Genomic DNA, 11,677 nt, shown 5'->3' with positions numbered 1-11,677 from the left:
TTCTGGTTGTGGCAGAACTTGTCACAAGCTTGTGACTTTGTTCCTAATCCCAATTGTGATCTTTAGATGGTTGCCTATGAGCTCCTCGTGCCCCCTTACCCATTCAGAGGGCCAGAGTCCCCAGAGCCAATGACTGGTGCAGGCGGACAAAGACTCAGCCTCCAGACAGGACAGCTCAGAGGTGCCATTTATGCTCCAGAGCTCTCCAGGGATCGATCTGAGGCTTCACCTCACACTCTTGTATGGTTTCTTCCCTTTCCTTGGCCTGCTCCCCCAGTTACCATCTTGGTTTCTCCTGGAGCCTCCTTTTTTTTTTTTTTTTTAAGACAGGGTCTTGCTCTGTCATGTGGGTTGGAGTGTAGTGCAGTGGGATGATCGTGGCTCCCTGCAGACTCCATGTCCTAGGCTCAATCAATCCTCTTGCCTCAGCCTCCCAAGTAGCTGGGACTACAGGCATGTGCCACCATGCCCAGCTAATTTTTTAAATTTTTTATAGAGATGGGGGTCTCACTATGTTGTCTAAGCTGGTATTGGAACTCTTGGGTTCAAGGGATCCTCCCGCCTCGGCCTCCCAAAGTGCTGAGGTTACAGGCATGAGCCACTGCGCCGGCCATTTCTTAATAAATCACTTGTTCCCAAATGCTCATCTCAGGGTCTGCTCCTGGGGAACCCCATCAGAACAACATAGTCAGACTTTATTGCGGGTACTGGTCTTGACCTTCAGTGGTGGCCATGTAATATGCAGTCACTGAGTGTGTGTGGGATTCCGAACCCTCGAGATACCTATGCTGAGAGCCCAGACCCTGTGCCCAGAACAGCAGGGGCTGCAGGACCAGGAGGGCCCAGTGTGTGGCTTGCCTCACCCCAGGCTGTGTCTATGAAGCAGTAAAGAACATCACACCAACAGCCATGTGACTTCCCCTTGGACCATTTATTTCATTGTTCTTTAGTCAAGCTCTTCCCTAAACATCTTTAGATCTCCACCACAGGCTCTTTTCCAGAAATTTGAAACTGTGTTCTTCTTGCCATCTTCACGACATCCCCTGCCCTCTTACATAAGATATTTCAACATCAAGGTGGAAACAGGAACTTAGCTGAGTTTTGCAACAGAGAAGCATATTCTAGGCCTACATTTATAGAAAGTGGGGGTGGGGAAGAGCCATGAGCCCACGGGGGTACATCCACACCAAGGGTCGTCACACTGGGTGGGCAAGTGAGATGGGAACAGGTGTGTGAGTCCTGGGAGCTTCAGAAACATCAGAAATTACCGACATCATTGGGGAAAGCCTTAGAAAAATCTATAAAGACACACTGTCTGCACATGGGAGGTGCTCACTTCCCCCTAATGTAGACTGAAAAAAAAGAAATGAAAGAAAACCCATAAACCCACATTAACCAAACACACACACACATGACAAACTCTAAGTCTCCAGACAGACACCCTCAAATAGGCACTTGGTGTTTTCAGCTCTGGGGCTGGAGAGATCTGGGGCTTTGGCCTCCAAAGGCAGGAGCTGCTATCCCCAGAGAGGAGACAACAGCTTCGGGAGGCCCTGGGGACTCACTGGATGGGTACTGGCCAGCTAGATGGGAAGGGGGCCTATTTAAAGAAGACCCCCCCGCCACCGCCCATTTCACCACAACAGTGACTTGCTGGAAGTTTTGTGCCCTGCGGATTTCTGAATATAGTGGACTGGCATTTCTAAAGAGCGCATCACTGAAGGGGCAGAGGCTGGCCTTTAAATGTGGGCTTTGCATGCTGGGGACTGATGGGTTCCATGCCAGTAGGGACCAGGTCCAGACTGCTACTAACCACTGTGTTTGCAGAGCCCAACGCCATGCCTGGTGCTTAGTGGCATACAACAAATGTTTGTTGAATGGTTGAATGAAATAATCCCAAATGAAAATCTTGTTCCTCCAAGAATATAAATTACATTATAACCTTTTCATTGGTTGTAAATTGGTTCTTCAAAATGGGATTATAATTCATTTATTCTTCTGGCCCTAAAGGAACTTTTAAAGATTGAAACTGAGTCTTTTCAGTTGGAGCCAGGGAATGAATCTGGATATGTCCAAATGAGAGGGTCTTTGGCAAATGCACTGGTGAATTTCAATGGGATAATCAAACCACCCCTAAGTTGGCAGCTGACCCAGAACTGGCTGTTGGGCTGGAGGGTCGGCCAGGGTCCTCATGTGTTGGATCTGATGTCCGGGGAGGAGGGGCTGGTCACTTATTACGCCCTGGGGAAGGCCTGAATCTGGCTGCTGGTGAACAGGTTCTTGTCTAGCTGCCTGGACAGATGGCACCAGGAATAAAAAGGAAGAAAGTCAAGGCAGTGGGAGAAGGAAGGTCAGGGAGTGGCCAGAGAATCAAGGACCAGGCAAGAGAAGATGGATATGGCTGACCAGGGGCATCTTTACACATTGAACTCTCAGGTCACAAGTATGCTGGTCTGGGGAGAAATCCCCATGCATGCGGGGGAGCCTGCATCCCTGAGACAGATGAGGCAAAAGGAGCATCCCACACGTGGGGAAACCTGCTCAGATGAAATGTTTCCAGGAAGGTTCTAAGCTAACTTACTGGATCCTCAGGGAGTGGGGAGGACTAGCCAACAGTGTCCACACTGCAGAGTGAAAGCCAAGAGGATTTGAGAGGTTGGTAAGGAATGAATAATTGGGGGTGGCCACCTGGAAACCCTGAGGGAGATGGATTTGAAATGACGATGGCAGTTCAAGATACGTCTAGGGTCCCGGGGTCCTGGGGTCCCTTTCCGTGGATTCTACCTTGATTTTCAGAGCATGGCTGCTGGAAGAACTGGCGATCCCAGAATCTCCTTCCCATCTCCCCTCATTCAGTGTCAGACTAGAGACTCAAAATTCTTTGGGGAACGGTTTGGGCACATGGTTTGCTGTGTTTTGTTTTGTTCTGTTCCTTATGTCAGGGCTATAGAGACACTGGCCCAGCTATTTTCAGCAGGGACAGAGTCGAGGCTCACTGGGGATGGCTTCAGAGGACACTGAGGTCCCTCTCGGGGAGGGCAAGGCACAGATACCCCAAATTCCACCCCATGTCCCAAAGGTCTCCCAGCGGGGCTGTCCAGTCCATGTCAGCAGAAGGCTCTGGGCATGTGAGGGGGGGTCTGGAGAACTCAGGGAAGGAGGCAAACGCCAGGGCCCCTGGCAGGTCAGGGCACCATGTGCCACCACTTGAAGGTGAAGGGCTTCCTGCGGACGTTGGTGCCGCAGTGGACCTCCCCCAGAAATTTGTGGTAGGCAGAAATGTCATCGATGAAGGTGCATTCGAGGCCCAGGGGCTCCAGGAGGCCGCGCACATGCATCTCCAGGCAGCATTCCTCCTCGACCTGTGGCCCGAACGGCTTGGGGATGCCCAGGTCCTTGTCCAGCACGATCATGTTCACCTGTGACGGGGGATTGTGATGGCAACAGCTTCCATTTAGTGAGCACCTAGTACACACATGCCCGTCCTAAGCTCATGGAACCCTCACAGCAACCCTGTGAAGTAGTAACTGTGATTGGATAGGGACGGAGTGGGGCTAAGTCACTCACAAATGACAGAGCTGAGGCAGAAAACCAGGCAATCTGCCTCTGTATGTTATGTGTGTGCAAAAGCATTCACATATGTCTGTACATGTATGTATACATGGCTATATATGCATGCATCAGTGTGTACATGTACATGTGTATGAATGTGCACACACATGGGTATGTATGCATTTGTGTGTGCATGTGTATTTCTGTGTGTGCGTGTGTGTATATATGTTCATGCGTGCATGTGTTTCTGTGTGCATGTGTGTGTATATGTGTCCATGCATGCACGTGTGTTTATGTGTGCACATGTGTGTATATATGTGTCCACGTGTGCATATGTATTGTTCTAACCTCTTTCTATGTTATGGAAGCCTCCGCTCTATGTAACAGAAATCCCTCCTGTACATAGAGGACTTTTGATCTTTTGCACAGCACTTTCCTATCTGTTAAGGAAAAGGGTTCCCAATATCCCAGTGAAGCAGCTAGGATGAGCATATCACCCCTAGGAGGAAATGGAGGCCCAGAGAGGGCAAGTGCCTGAGGTGAGGTCACACAGCAGCTCAGCCAGGATTGGGACCTGGGCCTCCCCATTGGACAGCCTCAGCTGAGGGGTCCTTCTGGATCTGGCTGCCCTGTACTGGCATGGGGTGAGGGTTGGGGTCTGCAGGGCCTCACCATGTTTGGGAAGAAGGCTCTGGCACGTTGGTCCTTGTCCATCTTGAACAGAGCAGGCAGGTCAATGATGTCCTGCTCTGTCAGTCCCAGCTCCTTCTTGAGGATGTCACGGTTCCAGTCCAGGCAGCGCTGGGTAGGAGAAAGAAGGGAGGGCATGCAGGTGAGGGACACACACTTGCCACCTTGTCAACCCCATCCCTGTCTGCAGCACCAGGCCAGGGGCCCCGGCACTCCAGAGAGACTTCTAGCACTCAGCGGGCGCCTCTGCAGCCTCTCCCTGGCCCTGTCCACCGGGGTTCAGGAACAGCAGTCATAACAGGGCAAAGGAAGGTCACAGATGTCAGTGCAGCAGCTGCCATTTCCCAAGCACTCACTAGAGCCGGTCGCTGTGCAAAGTGCTTCCCACACAGCACCTCAGTGACCCCTCGGGCCACCCCATGAGTGGAGGATAACACTGATGATTTTGGTAATAACAAAAGCTAATGTGTACATGTGCCTGGTACTGTTCTAAGCGCATTACGTAAATTGCTTATTTAAGCTCCAGCCCTGTGATATAGATGCTATTATTATCCCCTTTTAATTTTTTTTCTTTCAGATTGAGTCTCACGCTGTTGCCCAGGCTGGAGTGCAGTGGCACGATCTCGGTTCACTGCAACCTCCCCCTCGTGGGTTGAAGTGATTCTCCTGCCTCAGCCTCCCAAGTGGCTGGGATTACAGGCGTCTGCCACCATGCCTGGCTAATTTTTGTATTTTTGGTAGAGATGGGTTTCAACATGTTGGCCATGTTGGCCTTGAACTCCTGACCTCCGGTGATCCGCCCAACTCGGCCTCCCAAAGAGTTGGGATTACAGGCATGAGCCACCATGCCTGGCCAAAATTTTTATTTATTTGTTTTGTAGAGATGGGTGTCTCACTGTGTTGCCCAGGCTGGTCTCAAACCCCTGGCCTTAAGCAATCCTCCTGCCTTGGCTTCCCAAAGAACTGAGATTACAGGCATGAGACACTGTGTCTGGCCCCCGTTATCCCTTTTTTAGAGATGAGAGAACCAAAGACAGCCTTAGTGAGTTGCCCATGGTCCTACTGCCCCAAGTGAGGGGGTGGCAAAACTCTTTTAACCCTGGGACTTTAGCCCAGGAGCAAAGCAAGGAGGCTGGCTGGATGCTGGTGGAGGCTCTTCCCTGTGCTGCTGTGCTCGGGGTCAAGAGCTCCTGAGCCCATGGCCATTCTCTATGGAAGCCCCAAGGATGTGAGGGCCTGAGCCACATCCCTCCCAGGGGCCCTCTGGCCCTGCACCCCTGCCCTGCCCTCACCTGGAAGTACAGGTTCTCCTGCACGAGGCTCTCGTTGGACAGAATCTTGTTAATGGTGATTCGCTTGCTGCTCATCCCACCCAAGCCTGCAGGGGTCAAAGGACAGGGGATAGTCAAGCTTTAGATACCCAGGCTGGGTGTTCCCCTTTTGCCAAGACCCTCCAGCCCCTGGGCTATCTGCTGGACTGGGATTGGGGAGATGTGGCTGAGGACAGGCTGGACCACAGGAGGGCACTCCCAGGCGAAATCAGGCCCCCTCTGTCTGGAGAGGGCAGCAAACACTCTTTTCTCCAGAGTTGACCATGACATCTGAGCCGGGACAGTGGTGGCAGCTGCCTTGCTTTCGCTCTGGCCAGTGGGATCAGGGGTGGTACAAGTAGCCCCCTGGTTCTCCCACGCAGAGCCTGCTCCTAAGGATGAGCAGCTGACCAGCATGAATGTGGCAGAAGCAGCATGGCCAAAGGGGACACCCTTCCTGTTTTCCAGAGCTGCCTCATCTTGGCTGCTGCTCTGGAGTGGCCTGTGTCTGCCTCCCATACCACACGATGGCTTATGTGGCTTCCAGCTTGATTAGTAATGCCTAATGCTCAATGAGCACCTACTGTGTGGCCGACACTCTTCTAAACGCTTTGCATTGAATTAACTCATGGATCCTCCCCACATTTCTATGCGGTAGTCGCTACCCTGAAAAATGAGGAAACTGAGGCACAGAGAAGTTATGTGACTTGTCCCAGGTCTTACATCTAGCAAGCGGCAGAGTTGGTGTGCAGATCAGGCAGTCTGATTCCAGAGCCTATGCTCTTAACCTATTATTTATTTATTTATTTTGGCCTCATCTGGGAAGAGCCTGCTGGTCCATTGCACTTCCCAGGTTTATAGCTGAACAGCAGCAAAGTTGCCCAGCTATAAGCTGGATGTAATCTTTGAGGCTTAGGGACTCAGAAGGGAGGGTCCAGGTAGAGACAGAAAACTTTAGGGATCTGTGCTTTTCTAAAACTGATCCAAGTTCAGGGGATAGGTTCATATAAGCATTTTTCTGGAGGGCAAGTGTGTAGTTTTTACCATCTTTTAAAGGGATGTGTTTTCCCCAAACATTGTGGGCTCTGGTCTAGTGGAGATCTTGGCTGTTTGGCATCGCCTGGTTCACCTTCCTCCTCAGGTCTCCTGTGTGCTTCTAGTTTCTGCTGACTGCACATCCGTGCATCCTCTGTATGTCTGTCTCAATTATATGAATGTCTAAGTCCAGGAGATAATGTCTCACTCCTGGACTGACAACGACGATGCCTGACCATGCCTTCTGCTCATCGAAGTCCACTTTTCTTCCTGTCCCCAAACTGTATTCTATCTATTTTCTCTCTATCTCTCTTTCTAAAATACAAAGAGAAATCCGGGGCACTGCTTGCCCCTATTTGTACAAAAATAATGGTCCCTATATCCTATGGGTAGTTTTTGAGGGTATGTTTAATATTAGAGAGGAAGCCTCCAGGAAGTCAGGAGGCAAGCTTGCCAATCCAAGAACCAACTTCCCATCGGTGGGGAATTTAAAAAGGGTGGTGGTGTTAAATTGGCCTTGTCTGTCCTAGACACCAGTGACAGTCAGTAACACTGTCTTTGGATCTGAGGGGCAGTCATGTAAGTATCAACCAGCTGCGGGAACTCAGGCTTTCAGGCATGAGATATATTATGGATACCAACCTGAAAAGTAACAAAAGTAATTTAAGAAAAAAATAGGCCGGGCGCAGTGGCTCACGCCTGTAATCCCAGCACTTTGGGAGGCTGAGGTGGGTGGATCATGAGGTCAGGAGATTGAGACCATCCTGGCTAACATGGTGAAACCCCACCTCTACTAAAAATACAAAAAATTAGCCAGGCGTGGTGGCAGGCACCTGTAGTCCCACCTACTCGGGAGGCTGAGGCAGGAGAATGGCTTGAACCTGGGAGGCGGAGCTTGCAGTGAGCCGAGATCGCACCACTGCATTCCAGCCTGGGCAACAGAGAGAGACTCCATCTCAAAAAAAAAAAAAAAAAGTATAACGGATATAGAGAGTGCTGATGGTTAGTCAGCATTGTAGATGTATTTAATGTCCCGGAACTGTGTCCTTACAAATGGTTAAAATAACAAATGTGTTAGATTAGGTATATTTTATCACAATAAAAAAGGTGTTGGACATAAGGATGGCAACAGCAGACACTGGGGACTACTAGAGTGGGGAGGGAGAGAGGAGGGAAAGAGTTGAACGACTAACTGTTGGCTACTATGCTCAGTACCTGCGTGATGGGATCATTCATACCCCAAATCACACAATATACCCAGGTAACAAACCTGCACATGTATCCCCTAAATCTAAAATAGAACTTGAAAAAGAAAAAAAAGGTATGAGGAATTGGCATGGTGTCTCTAACCTGGCTGGTTGTCTCCACTTGATCATCTTTCCCTCTTTCCATGATTAATTCAAATGCAAACCTCATCCCGTCTATGTCTGTCCCAATTATGTGAATGTCTAAATGTAGAAGATAATGTCTCACTCCTGGACTGACAACCACGATGTCTGACCATGCCTTTTGCCCACCAAAGTCCACTTTTCTTCCTGTCCCTAAATTGTATTGTATCTATTTTTCTATCTCTCTTTCTAAAATACAAGCTCCTTGAATGCAGATTGCACATCAGTTTTCTTTTCTTTTTCAAAATTTTTATTATAGGGAGGCTGGGTGTGGTTGCTCATGCCTGTAATCCCAGCACTTTGGGAGGCTGAAGTGGGTGGATCACCTGAGGACAGGAGTTCAAGACCAGCCTGACCAACATGGTGAAACCCCGTCTCTACTAAATACAAAAAATTAGCTGGGCATGGTGGTGCCTGCCTGTAATCCCAGCTACTTGGGAGGCTGAGGCAGGAGAATCGCTTGAACCTGGGAGGCGGAGGTTGTAGTGAGCCAAGATTTCACCATTGCACTCCAGCCTGGGCAACAAGAGCGAAACTCTGTCTCAAAAAAACAAAACAAAAAAAAAAAAAAACATGTATTATAGAGATGGGGCTCTTACTATGTTGCCCAGATTGGTCTTGAACCCCTGGACTCAAGTGATCCTCTTTCTTCAGCCTCCAAAGGTGTTGGAATTGTAGGCATGAGCCACCAGACCCAGCTGCACGTCAGTTTTCAACCATTTAACCCTCCACTGGGTCCATTTAAAGTATAAACTAGGTCTTGAAGATGCGCTATGCACTGCTGGTGACACTAAGGAGCTATGGGCAGCTCACAGTCCACCCAGCCACAGCAAGGGTCACAGGAGGCCAGAGGTGCTTTCCACCATGGCGACCTCACAAACCCCAGATCAGGCCAGACACCCAGGGAGGTGGAGCTGGTGCTCAGGGACAAAGTGCTCATCTGCCCCACCCTCTTGAGGGTCTCTCTGGGGCCTCCAGCTCGCCACTTTCTGCCAAGTCCCTGTGGCCATTCACCTTTGAACATGATGGCCTCTCCATGGCCGTCCTTTTGCTTCTCTCGGAAGAGCTTGTAGCAGGCCGAGGTGCTGGCCATGAGCAGCAGGAATTTCTGCAAGAGACAGTCCAGAAGGACAGAGTCAGCAGCGGGAAGGCACCCAAGGAGCACGGGGAGGCCCTGCGCAGAGGACCCAGCGCCTTGCCTGCTCATCGCCTCAGGCCTCCCATGCCGAGTGGCAAAGGCTGACGGGGAGGGTGTCCTCTGCTTCAGAGGGATATTTCTCACCTTTCCTCTACCTCAGCAATGTCACCAGGTCAAGGCTCAGAGCCAAAGGTGGCCTTGGACAGGACTTCTCCAAGTTGCCAGGCAGCCACACAATTTGCAGAGAATTTCCAGGGTATGAAGTTGTACCCATAAGAAAATGAAAGAACATCTTTCCAGTGCCACAGGTGCACACCCTATTTCTCTCTAGAGCGTTACCGCCAACACAGTAGCCACTAGCCTTGTGTGACTATTGAACACTTGAGCTGTGGCTAGTCTGAATTGAGATGTGTCATATGAGTAAAATCCTTGCCAGATTTTGAAGATTTAGTATGAGAAAAGAATTTAAATCTCTTCAATAATTTTTAGGTTGATTATGTGTTGAAATGCTAACATTTTGGATTTATGGGGTTAAAATTTTACCTGCCACAGCAACAACAGGCAAACCAGCTTCAGCCTACTTCCTCCTTCCTCTAGCTTTTGCCCTCTGCTGGCAGGGGCTGGTAACATATGGGTTTGCCGCTACCCCATTCACTCCAGCCTCAGGGGGCTAGCTTACCTTTGTGCCGGGGATGGGGACAAAGGACATGAACTCATCCACGTGGCCCACGGTCAGCCAGTCCGAGTAGAGCTCCACGGGCGCCTGCACCTGCTGGGCCTTCAGGAAGTCACGCACCACCTTGGTCATCCTCCGACCACCAGACCTGGAGAAGGGAGGAAGAGGAGTTTCAGTAAATTACCCACCTCACCAGAGGGCCTGCAAGAGGAGTTTGGTCTCTGGGACCCACCTTGGACCCAGAATGGCATCAGCAGAGAAGTGCCAGGAAGGAGACGAGGTTGGGTTAAGAGACCCTGGCGCAGGCAGTAAGGCGTTTGAGTCCCAGGGGAAAGAAGTAGGTGTTAGCTGTAGCCGCGGCCTGTGTGAAGGGCGGGGAGCTCAGGCTTCAACCCTCGAGGGTGCCAGTGAATGTGCAGAGGCCACCTTCTGTGTGCAGGAGTCCCACCTGGCCTGCCGGAGGGGGCTAGGGCACAGGAGGGCTCCAAAATCTGCCCTCATCCACATGGCTCTTTGCTACATTGACTTCTACTTACTTCAATCTTTTTTTTTCCCTCCAAGATGGAGTCTTGTTATGTTGCCCAGGCTGGAGTGCAGTGGCATGATCTTTGCTCACTGCAACCTCTGCCTCCCTGGTTCAAGCGATCCTCCTGCCTCAGAGTCCTGAGTAGCTGGGACTACAGGTGTCCACCACCACGCCCAGCTAATTTTTTTGCATTTTTAGTAGAGATGGGGTTTTACCATGTTGGCCAGGATGGTCTCCATCTCTTGACTTCATGATCTGCCCACCTCAGCTTCCCAAAGTGCTGGGATTACAGGTGTGAGCCACCGCGCCCGGCCAGCCCTTCCTCATTTCTAGGCTCCCCAAGGTCTTCAATCTCTCCATTATCCTCCGAAGATAACCCTAGCTCCTTAGGGTGGCCAACAAATTCCTTTCTGATCTGGCTCCTGGCTGGCCCTCCTCCCTCGCTTCCCTCCCTTCCCCCGGTTCTGTCTGCTCCAGCCACCTGCTACAGTTGCTTTTCCCTTTGCTGTTCCTTCTGTATGGAATGCGCTTCCTTTACAATCTCCTGATGACTACTTCTTAACATCCAAGCCTCAACTCTAGTCACGTCTTCAAAAAAACAACAGCTAAGGCACCACTGTCCCCAGGAATGTTTTATCATGTCACCCTGTTTTATCTTCTCCATTGCATGTATCAGCATTCAGAATTATCTAATTGATTTACTTGATTCCATGTTTATTTTCTGTACTGGCCTTACCCAATTATAAACTCCCTGATAGCTGGGACTTCATCTGTTCTGGTCACTGCTGTATCCCCAGAGCCTAGAATAGTGCCTGGCACAGAGTAGTTTCTCAATAAAGATTTGTCTTTAAGGGGCCCCCCCTGAGCTCCTCGAGGGGGTTCAGGGCCCCTCCTTGGGCTGCGCTGACTCTCTGTCATTCTTTCTATCATTGTAAGTCCCCCCATTTCATCAGGGTCTCTTTGCATGCCTGAGACCTCTGCCATCTCCTTGGCAGGGGCTGGGCTTCGTGTTTGGGACCCTGTGCCTGACACAGGGCCTGGCACTTGGCTGGTGCTCAGGAAATGGTTGCTGAGTGAATGAGTGGCCACTGAGTGGAGGGAGAAGGAGGCAAAAGTGGGCAAACAGTTGCTGGCTGTGCCAGTGGCCTCCCCACAGAAGGTTGAGCATACCATGTGGCTCGGAGGAACCTGGTGCCCAAATCCTGGCTGATCCCATCTGTGCAGGCTCCTGGCAGCCCTTTTGTGACGTGAGAACCTAAGGTATTCACTCTCTCCCCAGTGACTGCCCTGACAAGGAAGAATCTGTCTTTTCACTGGCTGGTGGGTCAACTGGGCAGGGAGTGAGGAGAATCGTGGACAGGC

General features: G+C 50.6%; 1 protein-coding gene across 2 annotated transcripts in view; it reads right to left on the bottom strand.

Annotated features, from left to right (window-relative positions):
• Nucleotides 1-912: 912 nt before the first annotated feature.
• The window catches only part of PADI2 (peptidyl arginine deiminase 2), a 52,414-nt gene continuing 41,649 nt past the window's right edge, over nt 913-11,677 (bottom strand). For both annotated transcript variants that reach the window (XM_030805795.1, XM_030805796.1), the window contains 5 exons: nt 9,793-9,937; nt 8,990-9,083; nt 5,535-5,620; nt 4,225-4,353; nt 913-3,419 (listed from right to left, as the gene is read on the bottom strand). In XM_030805795.1, coding sequence (XP_030661655.1) covers nt 3,186-3,419; nt 4,225-4,353; nt 5,535-5,620; nt 8,990-9,083; nt 9,793-9,937 — 688 coding nt within the window. In that variant the 3' untranslated portion in view covers nt 913-3,185. The remainder of the gene's footprint in view (nt 3,420-4,224; nt 4,354-5,534; nt 5,621-8,989; nt 9,084-9,792; nt 9,938-11,677) is intronic.

The sequence above is a fragment of the Nomascus leucogenys genome, chromosome 24, assembly GCF_006542625.1.
Source record: "Nomascus leucogenys isolate Asia chromosome 24, Asia_NLE_v1, whole genome shotgun sequence".
Classification (NCBI taxonomy): domain Eukaryota; kingdom Metazoa; phylum Chordata; class Mammalia; order Primates; family Hylobatidae; genus Nomascus; species Nomascus leucogenys.
This window is presented reverse-complemented; position numbering and strand designations above follow the sequence as displayed.